The sequence below is a fragment of the Schistocerca americana genome, chromosome 1, assembly GCF_021461395.2.
Source record: "Schistocerca americana isolate TAMUIC-IGC-003095 chromosome 1, iqSchAmer2.1, whole genome shotgun sequence".
NCBI lineage: Eukaryota > Metazoa > Arthropoda > Insecta > Orthoptera > Acrididae > Schistocerca > Schistocerca americana.
Genome location: NC_060119.1, coordinates 1238984020 through 1238995707, shown reverse-complemented (window position 1 = coordinate 1238995707; position 11688 = coordinate 1238984020). Strand labels below are relative to the sequence as shown.

The window sequence follows — 11688 nt, the reverse complement described above, 5'->3', positions numbered from 1 at the left end:
CATAGCAGAACTGTCACTGTTTTTTCTCACTAGATTAGAAACACTTCATTATGTTGATGTGTAGATATCTAGAACATCCAATATAAAAGACTTATCAGGGTGCAGAACGAAAAACATTTTCATCCGTGTTTTGACACTTCGTTTTTCGCCAAATTCAGATATGGCGGACACTCAATGATATAATCTTTGGCCGGCACGCGCTAGAGCCATCTATCGGCAGGTCCGGTAGTTGAGCATCCCTCATTTCGCTAGCTTTAGACGCCTGCCAGAGTGCTTACCAAAGTCTCCAGATATTTCAGTCGCGACTGACAACAGAACAGAGTGCTTAGTAATGATGTTGTTTTGAGTTACGAGTAAACATTGTTATGAGAAGTTGAATGTTGAAAGGAAGTATCTAAACCTGATACTCGGAACATCAAGCATTGGAAATGGTTAGTTGTGCAGTAATGACAGCTAACTATGCGTGTCTTGTATATAGTTTAGTTGTTAAACGTAAAACTACAATAGTAAGAAGTACAATGCGAAATAATAAACTATTAGTATTATGGCACATTCATAATACTGTGCCTACAAACATATTCGTCAAATTATTACACTCGCCTAAAGAGCGACTGTTAGGCTAGACCTAGTTTACACATAGTTTGCTATGTTTGAGCTTGTGGAATCTTAGTAAGGCGTGTAGTATTGTTTGCGTAGAAGTTTATTCTGTGATCGTCGTCCTTTTTTTCCCTACACTGTACAATCATTTGCTGTCAGTTGATTGCCATGCTGCAGGAACAGTAAATGGAAGTTAATGAAAAATTACGTCTTTCACGGTAATGTTTATTTGCACATCGCAGTGTGATCAATTACGCAGATGTTATAAGTTTACTGCGACGTTGATAACCTCACCGTTGAGCGCATTTTTTGTATCTCTGCTTATCAGTGTCTTCGCTGCGGGATATTACCAAAGTGTCTCGCAGCCGTGGGTCTTTTAAATTGGCGAAATGAAAAATGATTGTGATTTTGCATGGTATACTAGTTGTTTCATGCTGCATCATTATTGGCTTTGCTTACGTATGACCAAATTACCATCTTTCAATATAACAAACACTATGTGCCATGCAACTGATCAGTTTCTCGCTACAAATTTCATACCACAAAATAGTAAAAAATGGGTCGACGGAAGCGTCCGATCCCACCCGAATCATCTCATTTTTTGGATTTAAGAAACGAAAACTGAATCTAATCTAATCTCTAATCATACAGATCCTATTGATGGTTTATTAGAGAATAATTATTACACTCAGCATGACAAATTAGTACTGAATTGCTCAGTACTGGTTGTCAGCTTTGCCATTCACCATAATCAAATTATCAGATATAATCAACTCACATAAATTAGAAGTGGCAAACATAAGATATTTACAAGTATGGTACCACAGATTTCTATACATGGAAATACTTGAAATAGCCAAAAAACTATCTTGACTATCCATCATAGTGGATACATACATGAACAGCAATTATAAAAAAAACAGCCTCCTACTGTGATATGGTTTTATAACTGTTATTATGTGAGCAACTTTGAGGATTCCATTCCCATCTCCAGATGCACTTGTGCATGTAACAAAAGTTACATGAATGCACACACAAGTTAACGTTTTTCATAAAGTATATGTTACAAGATGTCAGTTATACATAGGATCAGATAGTAAGCTCTTATAGTCAACTCAGAATAGGCTATATGCAGGATCACAATTACTCATAGCCCACACCAGTTATTAACACAGTGATATTTTCTGTCTCTGGAAAGTTAGTACTGTTACATATTATTGATAACCACTGTACATTTGAATTAAAACCTGTCATAGTGGAAGTTGAAACAACTCTCCACAAACAATAAACATTAGTTGATGGTGTTGACAACACACTTCTATACTGAACCTGAGTGAATTTTGTCATAAGACACTCTTAGGCATAAATGTTAACCTGAATTCGTGCTTTGATTGTGTAGACTGTGAGGCATAAAATAGTATTTCGTTACATCTCTGGGTCCAGTCACACTTGTTCATTCGCTCATGACCATAAATGTTTATTGATTGTGTAGTGTGGTTACACACTCCCACCATAACTGATGTTAATTCAGTTATAAAGTGGCTATGAAAAATATGTAATGGTATTAACATTTCAGATACAGAAAATGTCATTGGCTTAATATTTGATGTGGGCTATGAGTAACAATAATTCTGTGTATATTCTGACCTAAGTATAAGAACCTTAACTTGATCTTATGTATGGTAGGCTCCATATCGTGTAATTTAAGCTTTACAAGAAATGCTGTTTTATTGTATATGCATTGATGTAATTTTTGGAAAGTTTTTGTTGTGTGCAAGGTGTATCTGAAGATAATTCCAGAAATCAACCATGGAAAAAAAAGTCATAAAATGATCCCATATCTGGAAGATATTTTATTTATAGTAGATTATCAAAAAAATATAATGCAGCTAATGGAGCCCTACAGAAATTAGAGATGTTGGGTATGAACGAGCCACTAAAATTCACTGATCATTATGGAAAACTGATAAACTTAAATAAACTGGACCTCTTAAAAAATGCCGAAATACAGCAATAATTGGTGTTTATCATGACCGTACCATACGATGTCCACAAACCTTCAAATTATAATGTTAGCAATGAACGCAGTGTATACATGTTTCAAAATAACACTGGTATTGATACTTACACTTGACCTGTGTAGCTAATCTGAACTTCAAATATCCACAGAACATTTAATTATACATTAATAAATCACATTCAGAAACAATAAAAAGCCTAGAATAAACATCATTACCAAAAAAGGTCAAGACTTCTGGAAACAAAACAAAATGTAAACATCTTTCAATAGCTAATAACACAAAAAATAAATATCAAATAAAATACCTACTCCACCCCCTTTCCCAACAAACTTCCCTTAATTGCCGTGTTCCCTTCGTCCCACACACTAAAAACCAATTTCATCTTTCCTCCCTCAATCCAGTTGCTATATTTTTTAAAAAAAGTATAAAATAAGTCAATAGAAACAGAAACCCCATTTTGAAATAATTCACAGGCCTAACCATCAGAAAATACTTAAATAAAAAATTTTCTGCTGTTTCCCTGCCATCCTTAACAAACACTGCTGCCCCCAACCACTACAAAAAGAAATTATACCACCACTCCAAATTCCTAATGACAAATGAAACAGTGTTCCAAATAAAAATTCACAGATGCACGCGCGCGCGTACACACACACACACACACACACACACACACACACACACACACACACACACACACACACACACAAAAATTCAATTGACATACTTCGACCTATATGTCTTTGCCCCAAGCTTTATAAAATACTGGGAAATCTAAAAGTCTCAGGCAAATGCTTCCACTAACAGTACTCACCTCCCATCTAAACAATAGTGTAAGGAGAAGCTTGTCTCCGTCCTTCCCTAAAACAGATTTAACAGCCTGCTATATTGTCAATGTAAGCCCCTGTCCCATTATTTTTAAACTGTACTTTGTGATTAACTACTAAACCTCTTTTCCCCATTTTCCTGGTTGTTGGAATGAATCAGAAACTGTGATAGAACCCCCCCCCCCCCCCCCCCTCAAACTATTCTGTTAACTCGTCAAGTACCTACTTAGTTCTAATAATGAAGTAGAACCCTTTCTTGAAACCAAGACGCCAGACAACCAAGTAGACTTCTCTTCTGATCCCATACTTCACCTTCCCAAATGCAGATTCCTATATTTCCACCAACACCATGAAAAGTCTCCTTATCTGCCTCCTATACTTACATCTCCTGTTTTTCTTCATACAGTGTGCTGCTATTAAATTTAACCAAGCTGATCACATTGCAAGCAGTAGAATGATTTGAAAATACATTTTACAAATAACAGTATACTCAAAAGCTTACCAGACTTCGAAATTTAGCTCAGGAGAGTGCCCCGTCCAACAATGCACCTTCCGTGCAGTGCGGTCCTCACAGATGCTGACTTTCAAATACGCCACACTTCTGGAACGTTACACACAATAACTTTGTAATGTCATAATTCAAAGCTGATGCTTGGTACCAAATGCTATAGTTTGAGGTTGGCTTGGTAATATGTTGATGTTTTCATCAAACAACAGTATCGAGAAAATTGGTATCTTAAATTTTGAATTTTGTTTATTGATTTTATGCAGTAATTACGTCTGTCGGTTTATCTTCGCATCATGACATTGCAAGCCTTAATAAGATCTCGCAAGAAATTCTTGACTGCATTGAGCTGGTTTGCAGCCAGTAAACTTGTCTGTAATCCACACAAAACTCAAAAGCTTATGTTATTAAGAAAATAAACATGTCATACTTTTAGGAATGCATATTGATGCCGAACTCAGTTGGGAAGAACATATCAGTCGAGTTTGTGAAAAGATGAGCGTCCTAGCTCATATGGAAACTGAGAGGCATGGTCAGTAATAATTATCTGCGCATGGCGTATTTTTGGCTCTTTCAGTCACACACCTCATATGGCCGTCTCATATGGGGACATTCGCCTTGTATCAACATTTTAAAAGTCCAAAAAAAAAGTTGTCTGCATATTATGCAAGGCTGGTCATTAAGAGCACTGTCTTCCTCTTTTTACCAGGCTTAAGCTGCTAACAGTGGTAAACCTGTACATCTGTGAGCCTGCACTATTTGTCAAGAACATCATTAAGAAATATGTTTTAAGGGAAGCAATACACAAACATGATATCAGAAATAAGGCAAACATTGACATTCTAAGGCACAGGCTAGCTCTAACAGGAAACTCCCATTAGGCAAATGTCCTAAAAATTTTTAGCAAGCTGCCTCTCACTGTTCAATGCCTGCCATTCAAAAAATTCCATACAAATTTGTATGACTGGCTGACAAAACACTGTTTCACAATATGAAAGAGCTCTATGATATGCACAATATATTGTCATGTCTTCTGGTGTATTCTGTATTTGCTAGTATTGTACATCCGCTTGTGATGTGATCTGCTGTTTCTGTTTGTTGTTTGCAAAGTCTGCATTTGTCTGTTGTGGTATTGGGATCTTTAATAATATGCTTGCTGTAATATCTGGTATTTATTGTTTGATCCTGTATTGCAATCATGAATCCTTCCGTCTCGCTGTATATGTTGCTTTTCCTAGGCATGTGTTGGATGCGTCTTGATCAATGTGTGGCTATGTTAGATGATATGGGTGCTTGCCATGTAGTGTTTTCTTTTTCCAATTTACTCTGTTCGTGTCTGTTGATGGTATGTGATCTAAAGGGTTGTAGAAGTGGTTATAAAATTGCAATGGTGTAGCCGATGTATTTATATGAGTGATTGCTTTGTGTATTTTGCTAGTTTCTGCTCGTTGTATAAAGAATTTTCTTAAATTGTCTACCTGTCCATAACGTAGGTTTTTTATGTCAATAAATCCCCTTCCTCCTTCCTTTCTGCTTATTGTGAATCTTTCTGTTGCTGAATGTATGTGATGTATTCTATATTTGTGGTATTGTGATCGTGTAAGTGTATTGAGTGGTTCTAGGTCTGTGTTACTCCATTTCACTACCCCAAATGAGTAGGTCAATATTGGTATAGCGTGAGTATTTATAGCTTTTGTCTTGTTTCTTGCTGTCAATTCTGTTTTCAATATTTTTGTTAGTCTTTGTCTATATTTTTCTTTTAGTTCTTCTTTAACATTTGTATTATCTATTCCTATTTTTTGTCTGTATCCTAGATATTTATAGGCATCTGTTTTTTCCATCGCTTCTATGCAGTCGCTGTGGTTGTCCAATATGTAATCTTCTTGTTTAGTGTGTTTTCCCTTGACTATGCTATTTTTCTTACATTTGTCTGTTCCAAAGCCATATTTATATCATTGCTTGAATACTTATGTTATCTTTAGTAATTGGTTGAGTTGTTGATTCATTGCTGCCAGTAGTTTTAGATCATCCATGTATAGCAAATGTGTGATTTTGTGTTGGTATGTTTCACTAATATTATATACATAATTTGATATGAATATAATAGAGGGAAACATTCCACGTGGGAAAAATATATCTAAAAACAAAGATGATGTGACTTACCAAACGAAAGCACTGGCACGTCGATAGACACACAAACAAACACAAACATACACACAAAATCCTAGCTTTCGCAACCAACGGTTGCTTCGTCAGGAAAGAGGGAAGGAGAGGGAAAGACGAAAGGATGTGGGTTTTAAGGGAGAGGGTAAGGAGTCATTCCAATCCCGGGAGTGGAAAGACTTACCTTACGGGGAAAAGGACGGGTATACACTTGCACACACACACATATCCATCCACACATATATAGACACAAGCAGACATATTCAAAGGCCTTTGAATATATTTTATTCTCCATCCAGGTAAGTTATGTCAGTTCTTATCCCTTACGTAAGAGGCATTCAAAAAGAAACAAGCCAGAGGCATAATTACAGAAACGAGTACCTGTATGTTAGATGTATTGACCTGGCTGTTGACACACTTGTCCCACTGTGACACAAGGCGGTGAATGGCTGTCTCAAGAAATTCCTGGGGCTGCGATGTGAACCATTTCCGCTCATACAGCTGGATGTTGTCATCCAAGGGGCATTGTTTGCCCCTCAGAGCCTTTTTAACGGGACCAAAAACAGCGTAATCACAGGGAGAGAAGTCCGGAGTATATGGAGGGTGGTCGAGAACGTCACATTTGAATTTCTGCATGAGTCCTGCGACTGTGTTGGCCATTATGAGGCTTTGCATTGTCGTGGAGCAGAATGACTCCATGGGTGAGATTGCCTGGTTGTTTTGATTTGATCGCTTGGTGAAGGGTGGTCAAGGTTTGCGAGTAACGCAGGGCATTCATTGTTGTCCCGTGCTGCAGAAAGTGAATCAGAAGGGGTCCATCTTGGTTAAAGAAGAACATCAGCATAACCTTTCCTGCACTCATGCGGTTGACGACATCCGGCTGTACGTGCGCAATTGGTTCATATTGCAGCTCCGGGAATTTTATGAGACAGCCATTCACCGCCTTATGTCACAGTGGGACAAGTGTCTCAATAGCCAAGGTCAATACTTCTAACATACAGGTACAGGTTTCTGTAATTATGTCTCTGGCTCATTTCTTTTTGAGTACCCCTTATAATTTGTGTATTCATAAATAACTGTTGGTTATTGATGCAGAACTAACTGTTTCTTCGTATAACTGGTTATCAACTATGTGTCTTGAAAAAGGGAGTACTGTAACTCTGGATAAGTGTAATGTGCTGCGAATACATAGAAAGATAGATCCCTTATCATTTAGCTACAAAATAGCAGGTCAGCAACTGGAAGCAGTTAATTCCATAAATTATCTGGGAGTACGCATTAGGAGTGATTTAAAATGGAATGATCATGGAAAGTTGATCGTCGGTAAGGCAGATGCCAGACTGAGATTCATTGGAAGAATCCTAAGGAAATTCAATCCAAAAACAAAGAAAGTAGGTTACAGTACGCTTGTTCGCTCACTGCTTGAATACTGCTCAGCAGTGTGGGATCCGTACCAGATAGGGTTGATAGAAGAGATAGAGAAGATCCAACGGAGAGCAGCGCGCTTCGTTACAGGATCATTTAGCAATTGCGAAAGCGTTACGGAGATGATAGATAAAGTCCAGTGGAAGACTGCGGGAGAGACGCTCAGTAGCTCGGTACGGGCTTTTGTTAAAGTTTCGAGAACATACCTTCACCGATGAGTCAAGCAGTATATTGCTCCCTCCTACGTATATCTCGCGAAGAGACCATGAGGATAAAATCAGAGAGATTAGAGCCCACACAGAAGCATACCGACAATCCTTCTTTCCACGAACGATACAAGACTGGAATAGAAGGGAGAACCGATAGAGGTACTCAGGGTACCCTCCGCCGCACACCGTCATCTACATCTACATCTATACTCCGCGAGCCACCTTACGGTGTGTGGCGGAGGGTACTTATTGTACCACTATCTGATCCCCCCTTCCCTGTTCCATTCACGAATTGTGCGTGGGAAGAACGACTGCTTGTAAGTCTCCGTATTTGCTCTAATTTCTCGGATCTTTTCGTTGTGATCATTACGCGAGATATATGTGGGCGGTAGTAATATGTTGCCCATCTCTTCCCGGAATGTGCTCTCTCGTAATTTCGATAATAAACCTCTCCGTATTGCGTAACGCCTTTCTTGAAGTGTCCGCCACTGGAGCTTGTTCAGCATCTCCGTAACGCTTTCGCGCTGACTAAATGTCCCCATGACGAATCGCGCTGCTTTTCGCTGGATCATGTCTATCTCTTCTATTAATCCAACCTGGTAAGGGTCCCATACTGATGAGCAATACTCAAGAATCGGACAAACAAGCGTTTTGTAAGCTACTTCTTTCGTCGATGAGTCACATTTTCTTAGAATTCTTCCTATGAATCTCAACCTGGCGCCTGCTTTTCCCACTATTTGTTTTATGTGATCATTCCACTTCAGATCGCTCCGGATAGTAACTCCTAAGTATTTTACGGTCGTTACCGCTTCCAATGATTTACCACCTATGGCATAATCGTACTGGAATGGATTTCTGCCCCTATGTATGCGCATTATATTACATTTATCTACGTTTAGGGAAAGCTGCCAGCTGTCGCACCATGCATTAATCCTCTGCAGGTCCTCCTGGAGTACGTACGAGTCTTCTGATGTTGCTACTTTCTTGTAGACAACCGTGTCATCTGCAAATAGCCTCACGGAGCTACCGATGTTGTCAACTAAGTCATTTATGTATATTGTAAACAATAAAGGTCCTATCACGCTTCCCTGCGGTACTCCCGAAATTACCTCTACATCTGCAGATTTTGAACCGTTAAGAATGACATGTTGTGTTCTTTCTTCTAGGAAATCCTGAATCCAATCACAAACCTGGTCCGATATTCCGTAAGCTTGTATTTTTTTCACTAAACGTAAGTGCGGAACCGTATCAAATGCCTTCCTGAAGTCCAGGAATACGGCATCAATCTGCTCGCCAGTGTCTACGGCACTGTGAATTTCTTGGGCAAATAGGGCGAGCTGAGTTTCACATGATCTCTGTTTGCGGAATCCATGTTGGTTATGATGAAGGAGATTTGTATTATCTAAGAACGTCATAATATGAGAACACAAAACATGTTCCATTATTCTACAACAGATTGACGTAAGCGAAATAGGCCTATAATTATTCGCATCTGATTTATGACTCTTCTTGAAAATGGGAACGACCTGCGCTTTCTTCCAGTCGCTAGGTACTTTACGTTCTTCCAGCGATCTACGATAAATTGCTGATAGAAAGGGGGCAAGTTCTTTAGCATAATCACTGTAGAATCTTAAGGGTATCTCGTCTGGTCCGGATGCTTTTCCGCTACTAAGTGATAGCAGTTGTTTTTCAATTCCGATATCGTTTATTTCAATATTTTCCATTTTGGCGTCCGTGCGACGGCTGAAGTCAGGGACCGTGTTACGATTTTCCGCAGTGAAACAGTTTCGGAACACTGAATTCAGTATTTCTGCCTTTCTTCGGTCGTCCTCTGTTTCGGTGCCATCGTGGTCAACGAGTGACTGAATAGGGGATTTAGATCCGCTTACCGATTTTACATATGACCAAAACTTTTTAGGGTTCTTGTTTAGATTGTTTGCCAATGTTTTATGTTCGAATTCGTTGAATGCTTCTCTCATTGCTCTCTTTACGCTCTTTTTCGCTTCGTTCAGCTTTTCCTTATCAGCTATGATTCGACTACTCTTAAACCTATGATGAAGCTTTCTTTGTTTCCGTAGTACCTTTCGTACATGATTGTTATACCACGGTGGATCTTTCCCCTCGCTTTGGACCTTAGTCGGTACGAACTTATCTAAGGCATACTGGACGATGTTTCTGAATTTTTTCCATTTTTGTTCCACATCCTCTTCCTCAGAAATGAACGTTTGATGGTGGTCACTCAGATATTCTGCGATTTGTGCCCTATCACTCTTGTTAAGCAAATATATTTTCCTTCCTTTCTTGGCATTTCTTATTACACTTGTAGTCATTGATGCAACCACTGACTTATGATCACTGATACCCTCTTCTACATTCACGGAGTCGAAAAGTTCCGGTCTATTTGTTGCTATGAGGTCTAAAACGTTAGCTTCACGAGTTGGTTCTCTAACTATCTGCTCGAAGTAATTCTCGGACAAGGCAGTCAGGATAATGTCACAAGAGTCTCTGTCCCTGGCTCCAGTTCTGATTGTGTGACTATCCCATTCTATACCTGGTAGATTGAAGTCTCCCCCTATTACAATAGTATGATCACGAAACTTCTTCACGACGTTCTGCAGGTTCTCTCTGAGGCGCTCAACTACTACGGTTGCTTATGCAGGTGGTCTATAGAAGCATCCGACTATCATATCTGACCCACCTTTGATACTTAACTTAACCCAGATTATTTCACATTCGCATTCGCTAATAACTTCACTGGATATTATTGAATTCTTTACTGCTATAAATACTCCTCCACCATTGGCGTTTATCCTATCCTTGCGGTATATATTCCATTCTGTGTCTAGGATTTCGTTACTGTTCACTTCCGGTTTTAACCAACTTTCCGTTCCTAATACTATATGCGCACTATTTCCTTCAATAAGAGATACTAATTCAGGAACCTTGCCCTGGATACTCCTGCAGTTTACCAATATTACGTTAACTTTTCCTGTTTTTGGTCTCTGAGGACGGACGTTCTTTATCAACGATGATAATGTCCTCTCTGGTAAGCCGTCAGGTATTTTATCGTTTCGCCCAAGGGGGGGTCCCTCTAACCTAAAAAACCCCCGTGTGCACGCCACACGTACTCTGCTACCCTAGTAGCTGCTTCCGGTGTGTAGTGCACGCCTGACCTGTCTAGGGGGGCCCTACAGTTCTCCACCCAATAACGGAGGTCGATGAATTTGCAACCATTATAGTCGCAGAGTCGTCTGAGCCTCTGGTTTAGACCCTCCACACGGCTCCAAACCAGAGGACCGCGATCGACTCTGGGCACTATGCTGCAGATATTAAGCTCAGCTTGCACTCCGCGTGCGATGCTGGTTGTCTTCACCAAATCAGCCAGCCGCCGGAAGGAACCAAGGATGGCCTCAGAACCCAAGCGGCAGGCGTCATTCGTTCCGACATGTGCTACTATCTGCAGCCGGTCACACCCAGTGCGTTCAATAGCTGCCGGAAGGGCCTCCTCCACATTACGGACGAGACCCCCCAGCAAGCACACCGAGTGCACACTGGCATTCTTCCCCGACCTACCCGCTATTTTCCTGAGGGGCTCCATAACCCGCCTAACGTTGGAGCTCCCTATAACTAATAGGCCCGCCCTCTGTGACTGTCGGGACCTTGCCGGAGAATCGGCCACTGGCCCAACAGGCGAGGCATCCTGTGGTGGCTCGGAAACGATGTCATCACCACTAGGAAGCACCCCGTACCTGTTGGAAAGGGGTAAGGCAGCTGCCACGCGGCCAGATCCCACCTTCGCCTTTCGGCCAGGCACGCGCGAGCCCACCACTGTCCGCCATTCACCCTGGAGTGATGGCTGACCGGTAAGATGCTCACTGCCGGAAGACGCAGCGACATCAGGGGTTCCATGTGATTCCAAGGCCACCGAAGTAGGCATAGGT

The 11688-nt window shown here is 40.5% G+C and overlaps 1 protein-coding gene across 2 annotated transcripts in view; it reads left to right on the top strand.

Moving 5' to 3' along the window:
- The first annotated feature begins 311 nt into the window (after positions 1 to 311).
- LOC124621712 overlaps positions 312 to 11688 on the top strand; it is a 44906-nt gene continuing 33529 nt past the window's right edge. For both annotated transcript variants that reach the window (XM_047148314.1, XM_047147539.1), the window contains exon 1: positions 312 to 431. In XM_047148314.1, the coding sequence (XP_047004270.1) occupies positions 429 to 431 (3 nt within the window). In that variant the 5' untranslated portion in view covers positions 312 to 428. The remainder of the gene's footprint in view (positions 432 to 11688) is intronic.